Source organism: Haemaphysalis longicornis, unplaced genomic scaffold (assembly GCF_048455015.1).
Source record: "Haemaphysalis longicornis isolate Haplotype H1 unplaced genomic scaffold, Haemaphysalis longicornis Haplotype H1 scaffold_1, whole genome shotgun sequence".
NCBI lineage: Eukaryota > Metazoa > Arthropoda > Arachnida > Ixodida > Ixodidae > Haemaphysalis > Haemaphysalis longicornis.
In genome coordinates, this window is record NW_027526203.1 from 196360086 (window position 1) to 196378464 (window position 18379).

General features: G+C 45.3%; 1 protein-coding gene across 2 annotated transcripts; it reads left to right on the forward strand.

Annotated features, from left to right (window-relative positions):
- The first annotated feature begins 3580 nt into the window (after nucleotides 1-3580).
- Nucleotides 3581-17672, forward strand: LOC144140649 (polyprenal reductase). Of its 2 annotated transcripts, XM_077672312.1 has the most exons (6): nucleotides 3581-4032; nucleotides 7095-7240; nucleotides 7479-7664; nucleotides 8045-8179; nucleotides 12620-12925; nucleotides 15058-17672. In XM_077672312.1, the coding sequence occupies exons 1-5, from the start codon at nucleotides 3830-3832 to the stop codon at nucleotides 12877-12879; spliced, it is 930 nt and encodes a 309-aa protein (XP_077528438.1). In that variant the 5' UTR covers nucleotides 3581-3829; the 3' UTR covers nucleotides 12880-12925; nucleotides 15058-17672. The 2 variants fall into 2 exon arrangements, with proteins under 2 accessions (XP_077528438.1, XP_077528436.1); XM_077672310.1 differs by having other exon boundaries at nucleotides 12620-17672.
- The last annotated feature ends 707 nt before the right edge of the window (nucleotides 17673-18379 follow it).

Consider the following 18379-nt stretch of genomic DNA (forward strand, 5'->3'; position numbering starts at 1 on the left):
TATCAAGCTTCTGTTGATTCTGTGAGCGGGTGTGCCAGGCCTCTCAAGCTTGGACGTTCCCTGTCTTCCCTATTCGCCGCGAGCTCGACATGTAGGTGGCGACACCGTCGCGCTGCTAGTGTGGATGCTCCGCTGAGCGGCCCGTAAGAATGCACACTGCGGGCGCGCTTCGTGCTTTTTTCTCGCCGTATGTGCGCACGAAAGGTGCAAACAAGAGTGGTATGCTGTAGTTCGGTTCCTCAACGTTCAATGTATAGCATGGAAGCGGCAGTCAGTTTTCATTACTACGCCAAAAAAAGCGACGGCTCATCGGGAATCTCAGAATGGCCGTAATTGTGACAATGAACTTGTACGCTGTGGCTCGTAGCAAGCTCGATCTTTCCAGACTATGGCTTTGAGCCTTCAATAAAAGCATAAATAGAAACAAATCAGAAAGCCTCGATCTCTAAAATTCAGTTTACAACGGCAATCTCAATCGCTTTCACTGGTAGCATGACGCATTCTTGCATTTGTGGGATGCCCTGAAATGGTAACACTACTTAACTGCCCCGAAATTCTTTCTAAGAGCTTACGATATTTTTTGTGTGTTCAAAAGGCAACATCAAATTACTGAATTTTGACCAGCGCAGAGATATAAATGTAACCGCTCTAACGGCTCTTTTAAATGAAATTTTACCAACTCTGAAGGAAGGTTTGATGAATAACGGTTTCAGATCACTTAGTTACGGCTTTCGTCGCAAGTGAACTTGCGAATTGAATTGTCAACGCACGCATTACAATCAACATCTCATGTTTAGCTAGGTTTTAGCAAATTTAGTGACAAGCAGGTTTACAGTGTGCAAACCAAGCTTCTGGGGCCTCACAGTGAGCACAAATTTTCTGTTACGGCTGCTCTGTTGACCATTTGCGTTCCTTTTAAAATCTAACATGTGCCTGCAACAGCGAGATGTGTTTGCATTCTTGCGTATAAGGTCGCTTACGAACCCTAAAGATGGCAATAAATGACGTTGCGCTGTTGCAGATGTAGTAAAACATTTCCTTTTTATTTCTCGTTGCGAATCAGCGCAACGGGTTCCCGGTAACTACTAAATTTGTAAACTGAATATCGCCTTTGTCTTGGCATTTAATTCTCGAGGATTGGTTAAAAAATAAAATTCTGTGCGTTTCTTTTTTTTTTTTTTTCGGGAAGAGGGGGGGGGGGTCTTGCCAACGTTGCAAGAGCAGAGAGAAGAGAACGCATGTAACGCGAAAAGCCAATTGTGGTTATCAGTATTACTTACAATCGAAACTACACTAGGCGTTGTGTTCTGTAGCGGTGAAAAATCAGTACTTTAACACGTATTTTTAAAATTAATTAACCCCCCCCTTTGGTACGACATTGTCCAGGAATTGTGGCTCGCCTTTTTCAAAAATGTATTGAAAGCAAGCATTGTGGGAAAAAATTTAAAAAAAATCAGCGAGTCAAGGCATACACCCCTCACACATGTGGGCAACAACGTGCATTATATTACGCGTTTTCTCCTCTTTCTTTAAACTTAGGTCCACCTTAAGAGGTTAAGACGTGACCATATTAGGCATTTGGTTATGCTGAGTAGACACGTTTCTGGACAAAGTGATTCATGTCAGATTTGAAAATGATATATATGAAAATGACACACGAAATGCCACATGACAGACGCAAACTCACAACTGCTTAATTTTACCGAAAAATCCCCCCTAAATACTCTTGCGCATCCATAGAAACGTATTTTAAATAATACGTAAAATTAGCAACTCGATACAGTTGAATACATGTTTATTCCTCCTCCTCAGTATAAACAACGACTGGCCGAAAATGGTATTTATTTTAGAAATATACGGGAAGGACACGATCACACAGGCCCTTGCTGGTGTAAAATACGTGTCCGGTAATGTATGGGCGATAGCTCAGGGGTCGTGTGCAGTGTAAATGTTTTTGTTGGTTTCTTCTTTCTATAAGGACACAGCGCAGTTTCACAAGGGTGTGGAATTTGCACGCGTATGCACAGGTCTTGCCGCTTCTTACCCGTTTCGCGTACTAAACTTTTATCCTTTAAATAATCGCTACGCCACCTTCAAAAAGCACCCTTCGACGTTCCCGAAACGGCAGACGACTGCACTCAACAATAGGAAAAGTGCAATGTGTGGAAGCAATGTTCACACTCAAGCGGTGACCACGGCGAAGATGTTTCGTGGAATTAAACCAGCGCATTAGCCCTCAACGGCCGCTGATTATTGCGTTTCTAGAGGAAATGCGCAAGCAGAGGTAACTATGTCATTGCTTACTGCCAAACGAGCACACATATTGGTTGTTTTGTCGTGTGCAGCACGCGTCTTGCGCCGCACGCAACGTGAAAAAGCAGACGACGCGAGAGCGCCATCCACACTAGGAGCGGTTCGTCCCGCCGCCGCCAGGGGCCGACTCTGTTCGCGCTCGGGGCGAATAGGCGGCGTAAAAATCGACGCCCCGATTGACCAACCTAAAGCGCTGTTTTCGACCATCAAGCCCACCAGACGGCGCAGGCAAAATGTTACTTTTGGTATAGAATACAAAACATTCATTCCGTGACTCAAAGAGCCCACACAGTTCGCTTACAATGTGTTATTTAAAAATACTATTAACAAGTTCCGCATCAAACATCCGTTGAGCAAAAATGTACGCAACTTTTTACGAACAGCCGACTGGTGCACCACCTCGTTTCTGAATTCGCAACCACAAAGCCGCCAATTCAAATTGAAACCGTTGCAACGGCCGACCGTTTCAATGTGCGCGGAGCACCGGTTTCGTGACTGTTATTGCTGTTATGTGCTTTTGCGTCCATCAGTTGTTGAGAGGACTGGCAAAACACGGGAATTGAGTGCTTGTGGAATGACAAATGTGGGAAATTCCGCATCGGAAGGCAGCTGTCGAGGCCAGAATATTCGATTCTTCCAACAGAAGGTGAGTGTTATGCACTCCGCTAGAAAGACGGTGCAAAGGAAACCGTTGTCGCCGTCAATACTTCATTTGTGCCCTTCGTTCGAAATCTTAGCGCAAGTGAACGAGTTGTTATGGCAAAAAAAAAAATGTTGTCACGAAAGCGACGTACAATTGCAGCGATCGAAATGAAATGATGTCCTGGCCTCTGTAAACTTGCGGATGTCAATAAACGATTTGTTCTCACTTGCTGCTCACTGTGGTCTGTGCCAGTCGAGGCCATCTGGTCACCTGGCGTAACATCACTTCACTAGCGCGGCGCAAGTAAACACGCGACCAGCGTGCCAGCCAGGAGCCAGCAGGAGCAGCCACGGCCGGACTCGACGCCCCTTTCGCGCGCGGGAGGATGAGAGTCGAGTCCGGCCGTGGAGCAGCGAGCCGGCGGCCGCCGTGCGAGGGCAGCCATGTTATTAAGGAGCTCAAGCAGCCTGTGCAAAAAGCATCCGCCATGTTTACAAAGCCGTGTTTACAGCGCCATCAAGCGGGCGTACTGGGTAGTTCACGACGCCGCCACTACGCTTTTTCTGGCACTACAGGCAAAGCTAGACCTTTGCTTCTCTAAAATCCTCCCTGTTCTGTGGGTGTGCCCTCCGGGCGCTCCGAGTGTAGCCGAGAGAGACGAGACCGGCTGCTTAATGCGGTGATGATCGCCGTGGCCGCGGTGACGTTGTTTGGCCTCCGCTCACTGTCCCCTGCACTTCCTGGAGGGAAAGAGAACGCCGAGCGAGGAAGGAGCCGGTCAAACCTCCCGCATCCTGTGTTTCGTGACAGAAGCACGCGCTGCATGCGGCCTCCGCCGGTGTGTCGTGGGCACTCTTTCAGCACCGAAGAAGAATGCTGGCCACGATTATGGGCGCCTTCAATCTGCTCGATGTTTTCTGGGCCTTTGTTTCGGTGGCGATTGTGTTCGCCAGCTACTTTCACTTCGCCAAAAAAGACGCCGCTCCCGAGCTGCTGACAGCGGCTATGCTGTACGGAAAAGTGGCCGAGACGAACAAGAAAGCAAGGCGTCTCAAAGACATTTCCATTCCGAAAAGGTATGCTTTGCAGCAAAACATAGCTGGGAAAAAGTTAACCCACGCCGCGCATGTCTGTTTCGATCGTTCTGTCTTGCAACCCGAACTATGAAAGAGCTGAAAAGCTGCCGCTCGTTTACGTGCGTATTCGCAGCGCCCAAAGAGAATATTTTGCAAATTCAGCATCATATTACATACTAATCCGCAAGGCGCTGTTTCTACAGTGCCGGCGAAACGTTGGACGCCGAGGAATTTGTGGTTTTATCGCTTTCTTTCTCTCAATTACGCATAGTTCACCCATTGAGACGTCCTTAACCGTGGATGGCAAGCTAAGGTGGCACTTTACTTTTGTTTTATTGAGATCAGGAAATGCTGTTTTCAGGGCAGTTAAATGCAGTCCCGATGGGACAAGCGCTTGTCCTACCGTGCTTCTGTCATGTTTATTGCGCTCCTATTTTTTAGGACAAGTGTGCACCAACTCGGCCAACAGTGTGTTTTTTTACTTGACATCAAGCCTTGCGTATTTAGAGACAGAGGTGTCAACTTAATGAGCAGTAGTTGTGTTGGGAAAAAAATGTAAAAAAAAAAAGATAGGGCAAGGAGATTCCTTTTAATAGAGTAGCAAAATTCTCTGAACACAAACCAGAGAGAATTAAGATTGCATGGACATACTGAACGACAACCTAACGTCAGCAGTCACTGTGAGAGGAAAAGAACTGCGAAAAAAAAAAAAAAGAAACTGATAAATTGTCTCACAAAAAAAGAAACCTAAATGTGTCAAAAGTGGTGGACCAAATTCAATTGGTGGAGCTGTAGAAAGTGATTAACAGGGGCAACGTTAGTGACATACCTGCAACATAGCAGAATTGAAGAAACAGTAAAAAGGGAGGAAGCTTAAAAGAGACTCAGAGGCTAGCTATAGCTATTGGCAAAGCTAGAATATATGCACTCAGAGGCAGGTGTACGCAGAACATTGATGAGATAAGAGTGGTGTAACAGCTCTATACTAAGCTATAATCTAATAGCGTTAGGCTGGTAGTATTGATAATACCAACTTGGTTCGCAAGTCCCCTGGTAGCAACTAAAAAAAAAAGGTTGAAAAGCTCCACGAGACAGTGGAATAATTGTGGATCACCTTAAGAAGGAAGGTGACATTGTATAGAGAAGCTTGCAAAACTATTTTCAGAATGTCGCACGATTTTCATTGTGTTCCTAGCCTAGAAAAGTTTCATAATGATTCTGATTAACAAGAGGCAATGTCAGAGAGCTTAAGGATTACAGACTCATTGGCCTGCATAAGCAACAGCTGAGATTTGTGACGTGCGAGAGAGGCTGGATTTAGGACAAGCTATTCAGTAATTGGTCACATTCATGTCGTCAATTAAGTAATAGAAAAATATGTCGAGTATAATAAACCCCTTTACACGGTGGCGTAAATATTTTTTTGGGAGTATTATACCCTGTCGGTAAAAAAAATTTAAAGATAGCCTGTTCCCAAGCAACATGTATCTTATTTTTGTTTTCTTATTTTATTGTCATTTTTTACATTTAAATTTATAGATGAAGTGTGTAAAAAGCATGGGAAGAAAAAAAAAAGAGCCCGAAAGGAGGGTGAGGGGATGCGCCACTCATAAAATTTCGGGGGGTGTTCTCTGACACTGAACCCCCCCCCCCCGTTTACATGGGATTAATAGATTATGAAAATACATTTGATACTGTAGACACCACCACAAGTACTGGAAGCGATTAAAATCCAGGAAATAGAGGAGCCTTTCATAACACTCTCAGAGGACATATACGAGGAATGCATGAGCGGAATAATCTTCTACAAGAAAAACGAAAAGTTCTCGACCTGATCAGAAAGGTAGTAAGATAGGGAGGTACATCTCATTAAAATTATTCACAGCGTGTCTGGAAGGGGCGTTTAGGAAGCATGTCTGGGAGAAGGCAGGATTACAAATAAACGGGAAATACTTGAGCCACGTGAGGTTTGTGGACGACATAGTCTTGCCCAATGAGTCTTCAGAACACCAGAAAAAAAATGCTTCAGGACCTGCTCTCAGAGGGTTAAAGATAAATATGAATAAATCGAAAGTAATGCTATAGAGACATGTAGGAAGCACCTTGTTCACCCTGGGTAATGAAATGTACGCAAGAATAAGTGGACAAATATAACTACCTTGAGCAGGTTATCACGACTAATTCCAACCACAAGAAAGAAATCCAGTGTGGAATTGGTATGGAGTGGTGTGATTTTGGCACGCATTCTCAAATAATGAATAGTAGGCTACCTCTGCCACTCTGAAGAATGCTATACAGACAGTGCGTTCTGCCAGTGTTGACATATTAACTCACTGGAGGGATGAAATCTTGGGGGCAAAGAATGGACTCGGGCAGCGCAGGATAGGAGCGGTTGGAGGTCATAGGTAGGCGGTGATGGTGGTGGTGATGATGAAATGTTACTCATTGTAGAACATAAAATGCCTAAAGGGAATTAAAAAAGAAATGAACTGCTATTGATTTCATTGAACAAAAAGCCTTACTAAAGCACTTTTGATAAAATGGTTGCGATGAAACATTGATAAGCTGGCTTGAATGAACAGCACTCGATAAACTGCTTGTACATTATGATGCCTATGTAATACCCCTTCTCAGAGGCCTTTGGGATACTGTGAAGGAATAAATATTTCTTATATTGAACAGCCAGAATGTCACCCTGGACTTTTGTTTTCCTGTAAATTATGCATTTTGCAAATCAAATTAGATGTGCTTTCCTGGCCCTTTTGGTTTTAGTATATGCAAGTTCAACTGTGTGCATTCATTTTGAACATGAATGTCGCTGTGAAGTAGGTGCACCAGTCAGAATATGCCAACAATTCAAATGAAGGTGGTTTGAATTGAGTAGGTCCCACTGTTTAGCTCGTTACTTACCAAATCTGGGAGGTCCGTCTCCTACCAGTATGGCCATTTTTTGTGTGCCATGTTTCTATCGCAGTAATGAACAGGCACTTGTAATCAGTTGGTTTCTATATTGCATGCATTCTAGCGGTCTTCTGTGTTATTTGTTCTTGCTGCCGACACAGGTGGTTCAGTCATTTCTACCAGCTTGGAGTGGTCGTGTTCACCGTGTGTTCCGTGTGTGTGGTGCGACTGTATGTCCTTGGATTGCCACCCCCAGCCTTGGTGACACAGGCAGTGAACTTCTTTGTGCCGCAACGGACCATTGCAGGTGAGCCGTAGGCTGCATGAAAGGTTGTAACACTGCCGTGTAATGACACCGGCCTCGCGATCAGGGCAGGGATGTTTTTATTGATTGCATGGTCATGAGGAAGCTGCATTCTGGCCACTGCTACCTGTTCTCTTCAATATAGTGCAATGTATTGCCAAGAACCCCGATAAACAAGTTTTGAGCGTGTGCAAGTGATAAAGCCTGGTGCGTGTTCTGTTCGTGTCTCAATGTCCCGCAGCGTCGGCGACCAGTGTCCTTCTGGTGCAACTGCTGGAGACATGCCAGGTGTACCGGCGCTGCTACGAGTGCATGTTTGTGTCTGTCTACTCCGATGCACGCATGCACATCTGGCACTACCTCATGGGCTTCTTCTTCTACCTCGGCGTCCAGCTCACCATTCTGGCCAATGCACCCATGATCTCGGGTAAGGGTTGGTTGAGGCCCCACATAAGCTGTTAAACTAGCCGTGTTCAGATGTTTCAGCCACGGTAAGCATACAGAGGTCAAAACTGTTAAAGACACGCGGCCGCATGGCCTTTGATACACATAGTGCAGCCTGCTGTTAATTAACCACTAGCATGACCAGCAAGATTAGTGGATGGTGCTGCAACACCTTAGCAGTTGGGTGCCTTGGGTGGAATTTATTCACTTGATACATACAGCAAACCAAAGGCCAGTTTGACAGCAATGCTTGACATGAGAGAATGAAAATGACACCCTCATACATATACACACTCACAAAACATGCTGTAAAAGTGAATGGCAGGCCTTCAAAGTTTGCGTTTTGTTGTTTCCTTTTCACAGATTACAGCATGCCAAGGTTTTCCATGGCAGACATCTCGGGACACCACATCGTTGGCTCAGCCATCTTTCTTTGGGCTTTCTATGTGCAGTTTGATTCACACCTCCGTATGGCTTCCCTGAGGAAGAACTCTGCAGGTAAGGCTGTCAGAGTAGCATCATTTTTAATCTTTTGACTCAGTGTATGGGTGTGTAAAAATGAGCAGTTAGTACCTAGTAACTCTTGACTCAAGAAGTTAAAACGTTGAAAAATGAATTAATACTTGCTTCATTATTTAACCTACCTAAATATTGCACCACAAATGGAAATATTCCACAAAAAGGTTTTGAAAGCATTAAAGGAGCCATGAAGAGAAAACACAAGTTTGGTTCATTCAAAAGATTGTCTCGTTAGAATCATACTGACACCACTTTTAACGTAAACTTCGCTCAAATAAGCTACATAATTAGGAAAAACGGGAATGGTCATGCGACCCACCAGCTCATTTCCCGCAACAGAACCTGTGATGTCACATGGGCTAAGCTCTGCGATTGGCGGAGGCTGGCAGAAGCAGACGCAAATTAGGTAGAGCTTACAAACTAGACGAACGAGCGATTTGCGCTTAAATTTAGGGCACATTCTTTACAAAGCAATAGGAATGATGGGACAAACAGTGGAAGTTACGAAAGCACATGTAAACATAGAAGTACTGATGCGTTCTGCTGTTCGTACTGCGCACAGCATGCTTTGGTTTAGCTGCACAGCACTATGGGGCTTGGGGTTGTCTCAGACGACACTGGCCGATTGACGCAAGCAACGATGTCTTACGTGACCCCATTTGTCGAGCGAGCACTGTTTCAGGGAACAAATATTTTCTCCCAGAACAAAAACAAGCCAGGTTTAAATGCGGGCAAAAACAAACCAAACGCTTGCCACGGTATGGTGGCGCCATCTAGGTTACGGAACGTAAAGAAACGCGGGAACAAACCAACACCGGTATAGGGTGGAGACAACCTTTGAACGGTCCCGTGCCGCCGCAATTGGGCCAACGGGCTCAACGCGTTATTCTTTTCGTTTCCCACGAGACCTAGCAACGCGAAACAGACAATATGATTCAAACTTCTTCAGTAAACCGCGTTGCGGCGATAATTTTAGCGCGGTTTTGACACAATGACTTGCTTCGGCGGCGAGCGAGCAACCGAACATGGCGGCGCCAGCGTTACGTGTCTCTACCCTGTACGGCGGATGCGTGAATGAAGGTACTCTAGGCTGCAGAGTGGTCGGTTCCCGTGATGTCACTTGGGACCACGAAAACGCACGATTGAGCGGGAAAATCAAAATTTTAACCTAAATTGTTTAATTTCTCAGTGAATAAAGCACCGTTTGTATCCGGACAAGCGCTGGGGGCACTATAAAACACGAAATCTTTCGAATAAAACCAACTTGCATTTTCTCTTCATGGCTCCTTTAAAAGTGCTCATTTATTAAACACATTGTTGGATATGAAATATTGAGTCTTTAGATACAGGGCCTTACTGTAGTAACCATACCTTGCTAGTAAATCAACCTTCTGTAGTAACCATAAATCTTTGTTTTCAGAACAAAAGTCTGAAAATATAAATACTATTACACCTCGAGTGTTCTGAGTTACAGAGAACACTCCCTGAATTGAAATATTTGATTTCAAATCGTTGTCTGTGATGGGTGAAGCAGGCGAAATCGATAAAAGGGGCACATCAGCTGATATCACTCTTCTACTTTGTGTGGCCATCCATCCTGTTCTGGCTGAGGCAGACCCGTCATAAAACTTATTCAAAGCATCCGGTATTTTGCCTCAATAAAGCACCTGGTTTCATTTTTGGGTGTGGAGGAAATTGAAGCTATGTTCACTCACTACAGACCTATTTTACTTACAAAATTATTTCCCTATAGTAAGAGCTTTTTAGTACAAATCTAGAGGGATGGAAAAAAAAAAAAAGGCCAAATTGTATGATTGTCAAATTAGCGAAAAATAGACATTAAACAAGCTCTAAAAGCATACCTTCCCTTAGAAAGTATGCATTAAGACATCTGCCTTCTTTGCATAATCTTGGCACCTAGTAGATTTTTGTTATTTCTGCTGAGTGCTCAACGGCAGACTCATTGTCGGGAGCAGACAAACTTAACTCTGAAAACTTTAAAGGGACCCAGAAAAGCCTTTTGTAAAAGTTACAAAATGCCTTTATTGTCGCGTACTACCAATATAGCGATCCAATGCCATTGGAATTATTGATCTACATTCAGTATTAGCTGTGCCAGAAGCAATTAACCTCTCCCCCCTTGCCGATCGATTCCTCCTCCCTCTCTGCTTCTTTCAAAGCAGCTGGAAACACTGGGAATAGCCATGTGACATCGCTACGCTCAACTTCCGTTCTCCACTAGCTACATTCCGGCGCCTAGACACGCGTCAATTGCTGCAGACCCGCCTTTGCCTCGGGATCGCGCAGGAAGGAGGAAGAGCAACCGGAAGCCAATGGCAGTGACGTTGCCGGCGACCGAGGATCAGCCGAATCAGGGGGGCGCCTCGCCGTTGCGTCAGCCGCGATCGCCGTTGTGTCAGCCGCGGTCGGCGTTGCGTCAGCCGCGGTCGGCTCGCTGCGGCGGCGCGCTCATCGGCTGAGAAAGGCGATCTTCAAAAATTGTTTACAAATTATCCGTACAACGTATGGGGCTCACACTTGGCTCAAAAATCCCCCTTATGTATTCTACCACCTGAATGCATTTGATTGCCACCTTCACAAAGCTTTTCGGGGTCCCTTCAAGGACCTGCCAGGGTGGGTCAGTGGCGAAGGTGTTGCGCCGCTAAATACGAGGATGTGGATTCGATCCTGGTGGTTGTTTTTCTGAGGGAGGCGTACCACGAAAGTGCCTGAGCATTGAGATTGTGGCACACATTAAAGATCTTAAGGCGGTCAAAATTAATCTGTAGCCCTTCGCTGCAGCATGCCTCACAGCCCAGGTGCAGACTTTGTGCAGGCACAGTCTTTGGCATGTTTCATTGTCATAGCCCGTCATCAAGTCAGCACTATGTTTGTTGAATTAACCATTATGTGCCTGGTATAACGAGCGTTGCATACCATAGACTGATGTATGCCTCTGCTTGTTAATGTGATGCAGGGAATTCATGAGCATCAAATTAACAAGCGTTTGCTGTAATAGCATTTTTTTTTTTCTGTCTCTGAAAATATATGTTTTCAGAACTTTTTCTCAAGCTTATATTTTCATGTTTGCAGCCTTGCCATGAACAATACCGTATAACAGAATTCACATCTGGGAGATGTGTTGATGGGCTCCGCAAGTGTGATTAGTCGTCTGTGCAATTTCAGAACGCTGTGCCCTTCCACTGATAACAGGCAAGGTGACAGTGAGTGAAAAAAACTGAGTCCTTACCCGGGTGAACCTGAACTTGATATGTGCGGAACCTACCTTGTGATAACGTGCACAGCTAATTTAGATGTCTGGCTTTTCGAAATTGGAAGCCAGGCCAGCATTAGGGTCTTTTTTTTACCCCTCAATGCTCACGTGCTTGCATTTAACAATGCACCCTCTTTCCCCTTCTTACTACTTGTTCGTTACACGTGCATTCACACATTAAAGCATTTGCCGTGCGTAGAAGCGTGGTGCCGAGAAGGCAACGCAGGAGCTGCCTTTTTTCATCTGAGCTACAGACACGTGCACAGACACGAGCACTGGCTCTACCAGTGCGGGCAAAATTCAGCGAATTTCAGTCAGGAGTGGACTGACCAAGCGCTTCTACTTTTGGTCTAATTTTGGCAGTTTAGACAGACAATGTCAGCCCATTGTGCAGCAATGCTTTCTTCTTTTCAAGATGTTTTTTTCCTTGTTTTAGCTAGCCATTCACACGAAAGAGTTGGTGAGAGGGGGAGCTTTATCGGTTTTCGTTCTGCTAGCTGGCTTTTATCGAATCAAATCATATCAAATCAACTTTATTTTCTCTTATGCATGGGTACAGGAAAGGAGTGGCCACAAAACTGGCGGCTGCCAACAAAACTGTGGGCCAGTTAGACTTCTTGAATTTGCAGTGCCAAAAAAAAAAAAAAAAAAAGACCCAAGGACGGGAGGGAAAGCGAGACACAAAAGTGCTGTGTCTTGCTCTGAATGATCTGAAAGCCAGCTTTCAGATGATCAGTGTAGTGTGTGCTGGGATTACCACACCGCAGTCGTTTTCTTTATAAAACCATCACAAATTCTAAAACATGATTGCCTTACAGCATCACAGATTACCTAAATTTAACCCTTTCCATACCGCAGAGGAATCTCACTGTCCAAAAGGAGTCTCACTGTATGTATTCTTATCCCTTGGCGCAAGCCCCCCCTCCCCCCTATTTGTGAAATGACCTCGGGCCTTTAAGGGGCAAATAAATGAAAATGAAACCTTTTTTGCAAAAATTTTCAACAACAAGTCTATGTTATTGACACTAGTTGTTTGTGGTGTCTGTACTCAAAATGGGCAGGGCAGTCAGCTAGAACACATAATGTGTGTGTATGTTTGTTGGGTTACAGTTACTGACGGTCCCTCACTGCCTATCCCATTGCAGGAAACGTGGTCACCCTGAAGCACAAGATCCCCCGTGGTGGTATGTTTGAATACGTGTCCTGCCCGCACTACATGGCCGAGATTGCGCTCTACTGCGCCCTCACTGTTGTCCTGGGTGCGCCCAACACCACCTGGTGGCTCATGATGTCCTGGAACTTCACCAACCAGGTGGCCGTCTCCTTCCTCAGCCACAACTGGTACCTGGAGAACTTCCCCACCTACCCCAGGAGCAGGAAGGCGCTCATCCCATTCGTCCTCTAGGTCGTAGCTCTTGTTGGGCCAGGCGAGAGGGGAGGTGATATAGAAGGTTTGCTCACACACACACTCTTTACAATTTTTAGGTTGCAATTTTTCTGTACTGGGGCCACTTCAGTGCTGGTGCCACCCATTTTATGTGTTCACGTGTGCGCTGGGCTGGTTTTGTGAGCACACTCATTCAGGAACCATCTTGGTTGCGAGAGCCAAAGCGTAGTGTCGAGGAAATAAGGCACCCAATCGGAGGAGCAGCTGGGCTTCCTCAACCACACAAACCATTCCTGTTCAATGTGTTTATGCTCAAGAGGTGTCATTCCAAAATCAGTGCATTCGAAAGTGTCAACCGAGAGGCTTGTGAAGGTCCAGCGGTTGCAAAGATGCGTTCTCCGCCATCATTCTGCCCTGTTGTCTGTGCTCTGCCGTTCTGTTCCCCAGAACCATTTTGTGCGTCTACGCAATGGTTGGTACAGTCGACTCCCATTAATACGAAGTCCACGGGGTCTGCAAAAAACTTCCAATTAAACAAAAAGCAAAAGAAAAGCATTGTTATTTCGCAACACGTCTCCCTTCTTGATTTTGCTCAGAATCTCGACTGTCGACACCAATTCAAGCATTCGACATGGATTGCCCTGATAGTTGACTTATTGCTAAAATTGAAGCCTGAAGCGTCCACCCGCAAACTGCTCACACGGCGGTGTGCACAACAAGGAAGGTTGAGGACCTGAAAAGAGAGGGGTTGCGTACGCTGGTGGAGTCTCAACTGAACTGCTGCTTTATCGACCGTCTGCTGGCTCAGTTGCGATGGCGCCGACATAGTGCAGAGCACAGCGGTGTCATGTCACTCAAAATTTTGAATTTTGTTGGGAAATTATGGTCACCTCGATGCTTTTTATTCGAAATAACTTCCTGTTAACCGATATAGTGGGTTTTAGCTTCAAATTATCGAGCAGTTTCTTCCATTGAATTGCATGTAAAATTGCTGGGACCAGAACATCACTTCCAATTCACTGAAAATTCCATATTACGTTACCAAGAGTCGGCTGTACAAAGGCTGGGAAATGTTTTCATGCTGCAGTATAAACTGCCGATAAAATGCAAGCATTCCAAGAAAGGGCTGCCAACTTTTCGTGTCACAAGGTGATGGGCCTGCAGCTTGTCCAAGGTTGCCTGAAGAGTGCCCTGGTCAGTTACAAAGCCCAGGAAGTGAATCTTATCGGTAGCTAAATGAATTTTTCCAGGGTGAACCAAGAGCCGGCAGCGTGCATGTGCTCTAGTGCAATCCGCAAATGCTCACTGTGATCTTCAAACAAGCATGCAATCCCATCCGAGTAACAGGGGACAAATTTGTGCTTTGCATCACCTAAAACTATCTTCATCATTGTTTTGACCCGCTGTGGTAGCTCAGTGACTAAGGCATCGTGCTGCTGAGCACGAGGATGTGGGTTCGATTCCCGGCCGCGGCGGCCGCTTTTCTGATGGAGGCAAAAAGCAAAAACGCCCGTGTGTACGAGATTTTGGCGCACGTTAAAGATCCCCAGGTGATCAAAATTAATCCGGAGCCCTCCACACTGGTGCGCCTCATTGCCTGCGGCGCGTTAAATCCTACAATCAACCAATCATCATTGTTTGATATGTACTTGGGTTGTAAGCATGCCACAGGGCATGCTTAAAAATTCAGACGGTCGTCTGTGACAAGTGAACGCCGTTGTTTGCGCACTGGCCAGGAGAATTTTGAACTTAAGTGGGTTAGAGTAGTGAAGGCACGCATTCAGAATTTCACTGGGCCGCAGTTGTGGCCATTGAGGACGCATTCGCCAAGTGTGAAGCACCGAGTCCAGTCTGGGGCCTCCAGGGCTCTCTCGGAGTAGTTGTTCCACAGAGTGATGCAAAACTGCATTCCCTTGATGCCTTCGACTGGTATGTCCATTGGCAACAGGCAGTTATGTTGCATAGACCCTTTCATAAAACTTTAACAGCAAATCCACCGGTCAGACCCCTGATACAAAGCTGATGTGGCCGTCATCGCAAACAGCGCCAATGGACTTCGAACCTCAATGGCTCACGGAAGTGGCTTTTTGGCTTCCTGGCATATGCTGCGCATGCGCCGTGAGATTGGGTGCCACTGTAACTGTTCTGCCTTGCTGCTACCTCTCAAAGAGCATTCCATGATATATTTACTTCCAGCTCACAAGAGCTCGGGCCATGCAGCGATAGACCAGAACCATGTACGATCTGCTAAGACCAGGAGGTTGCAGAAGGGTCATGGATGGTAGCTGGACTGCTCTTTAGCAGGTGTACCCGAAAAAAATCCCCAAAAGTAGGTACGCAGTTTAATGCCTTTGTCCGAACCAAATGCGTGGAAACAAATGCATGATGTGGAAGATGGAACGGAGGTCCGATTCCCACAGATTGTAGCGAAATGAGTACGGGTAATAAAATACACTTTCGTAATCATCTCAGCTGAATGTGTGGATTTATAATGAGCATTGAGGCTTCAGGCAGGAACTTCTGAAGCACTTGTCCGCTTCCTTACTTTGCCACTTGTGCGCTGCAGCTGCACTTCGTTTGGGGTAGCCAGGGTGGGCCAGTGTAGGCTGTGATTGTAGACATGAAGTGCAACAATGCAATTTTTGTGCCCTCAAAGTTTCTGCAGGCCATTCAGAAAGTCTGCATTTTCTAGTGATTCTGTTTTCAGATGCTCAATGTTAAGTAGGCAGTGGCAATTCAGTGGCCTGGAATGATCGCAACCATATGTTCTGTACCCTGTGCCTGTTTAACCACGAGTAGTTAGAGTCTACAAGACAAGTACACTGTCTGATGTCACAAGTGAAGCTCAGCACTTTTATCTGTTACCGCAAAGACCGTGTACTGTGGCGGAAGCTACGTAGAAAGGGAGCCACAGAGTCGGTCGCCCATTCGCTGTCATCATCATCACCTGCATTCAATATCATCTTCAGCAGTTTTTTTTTTTTTTTTTAGGATGGTGGTAGTAAAAGAACTGGTTCGCATAGGCAGGGGCATGGGCATAGCTCGCTCCTCGTGTTCGTGGCAGCTGGGCCCAGATTAGCGCAGCGAATGGGCAATCAGCTCTCTGGCTCTCTTTCTTTGGCATGAGCTCTTTAGTTATTTTGAACTTGTCACCGATACAGTCCCTATAGGAGTGCCGTACAAAGTGGAGTGTTGGTATAGTGGATCCTGAAGTAAAGATTTACATACATATTATGAATACTCATACAAGCAGTAGGCACTGAAATTATGTGAGAACCAGCGCTCCTAAAAATTCAGTGGTGTGCATGTTTATGCTAGCTGTTTACAGTATGCTTGTAAATGCAATGTAGGCGTATGCTTCAGTTTTTTAAAATTTGTGCTGTATAAACTGCGAATGTGGGTGTTCAGCCTTGGCCACAGTAAAGGTGGGTTGTATTTTTGTGCCTCCGTCATGTTGTTAAACCATATGTATGTATTCTTTATACATTTTCTAGTGGCGATTACTTTCACTAATGCATTCAGAAGTTCTAAACTAACCTAATATGCTATTTTGTAAAAAAAAAAAATCATTATTAGTGCCTTAGGCCACTTGGCCCACTAAAAATGTGGCCCAGGCAGGTGGAACATGTTTACACTTAAAGGGAAAAGATGCACCCAAAAAACCTGGGACTGTTGAACACACACCAAATGTTGCATTGATTGCTGGTTATTTGTGGGCCTTTAAAGTAATGTGATATCCTTTGACAGAGGAAAAATATAGACCACTGACAAACTATGTCACGAAAATCAATGCTGCAAGTGGTAGTGTGGATTGGTAGCCACACTGCAACCTACCTTTTAAACATTTCTTGTTTACCATCGCTCACATGAATGCCACAAAACACAGGCAGTCTGTCTTTTTTCTAACATGAGACACTACTACATGGTTTTTGCCATTTTTCCTTTTCTGTGGCCAAGTTAGAGGAATGAGAGGAACGTGCACTGCATCGTATGCCTAATTTCTTCTGTTTTTCTTGCAACCCTGAAACAATGCCCCAGCTGCTCCAGTTGATCAGTGGGCCCGCCGTAAAACCACAATATAACCGGTATTGTGCTTCGGGCAACAGCGTTTTAAGCGGTATACTTATGCATTGAGTTCTATGGGGGGCAAACTGGTGGTCACAAAAACATGCATTATATCCGCTCCTGTACTGTGAGCGGTTCCATCATGGTGGCTGTAGGGAGGAAGTGTGAGTGGGAGTGAAGGCCTGCACAGAACAGCAATGTAGGCAGTAGATAGCACCACAAGGCAGTGGCACTGTTCGTGTTGAAGTGGGCGCATGGGGCACACTGCATCGCTGCGTTTTTGTCAGGTACTTTTAACCCTGACATTCCTTTTTGCAAGATAATGGTAGTTTATACATTCTGGTTTATATATTCTTATTTACTTTATACCACAAGTTTTCTGTCGAGAGTTGCAAAGTTTGGGTGCTCCGTATGGGAAGTAGCAGACTCTCCATTATCAATAGCCTCTGTCACCTTAGCCCCACAATGACGACAGCAGCACTGCGTTTTCATGGTACAGTCGTCCATCGTCTTGACTGGAGCCAGGCTTCACCCACTTATTGCCTACCCTGCTTTGGTGTAAGGTAAAGTTTAAGGGGGCGCTTATGTCCTCCACAGTTGTTTGAAAAGTTTTTCAGCAAAATTTTTGAGTTATTTGATGCTAAAAAATTGAATCTGATGTTCCAGCTAAGCCTGTGAACGACTGTTTTTAAATTGAGTGAGAAATGTACAGCAGAACAATTTAATAAAACTTTATTTTGACACCACAGGTGGTCACATGCAGATGAGGGCAAAAAAGCTTGATACTCTACATCTATTCCACTCTCCTGAGCTTCAGCTGTGGCTGGCACTCCTTGTTTGTCCTTATTCAGCGACTGTAAAAAAAAAATGCCTCCACCCCAGTACAAATAACGGAATAATTTTTGGTTGTCAAGTTTTTACAGTGTAACTAACTAAACAGTGTGTAACTAAAATGCAACTAACTTGCTCAATGTCTTTTAAAGAATTATGCGATAAACACGATATGAAACAAGCATGGAGAGACAAGTGCTGCCCGTCACTTGCTTCCCCTACTTCCCGGGGGCTGTCCTGTTGTGCTTCTGTGTCATGTTTATCGCACTCTAGTTTTTTATAGCAAGTATTTACGAACTTGCCCAATGATGTGGCTTACTAAAGTTCAACTTGCTCAATCTGTACACCGGTCAGAAATGGCATAAAATTGTGAATGTTGTAAGCACAAAGCTGTTGAGTAGAGAAAAACAACATGAATGCATCCTCCAGCACTGAAACAAATTTGGCCAGCCCATTGCGAGGGTACTATAGGTTGTATTCACTGGCAAGGCACGCATGCAGGCAACCATGTGAGTTACTGGTTACGTTGGGCTCCGCGGGATGGCGGTACTTGTCCGTGTTAAGCACAAGATTTGTGTTGGACGTTCCAAACTCTGCCCCACCGAACGCAAAGTGATGCCTC

What these genes read in the sequence shown, in the direction of transcription:
- LOC144140649 (XM_077672310.1), top strand. Translation starts at nt 3,830, where the DNA reads ATGCTGGCCACGATTATGGGCGCCTTCAATCTGCTCGATGTTTTCTGG. An exon ending in GCCGCAACGGACCATTGCAG is followed by an intron (nt 7,241 to 7,478) that starts GTGAGCCGTAGG and finishes AATGTCCCGCAG; the next exon opens with CGTCGGCGACCAGTGTCCTT. An exon ending in CCTGAGGAAGAACTCTGCAG is followed by an intron (nt 8,180 to 12,619) that starts GTAAGGCTGTCA and finishes ATCCCATTGCAG; the next exon opens with GAAACGTGGTCACCCTGAAG.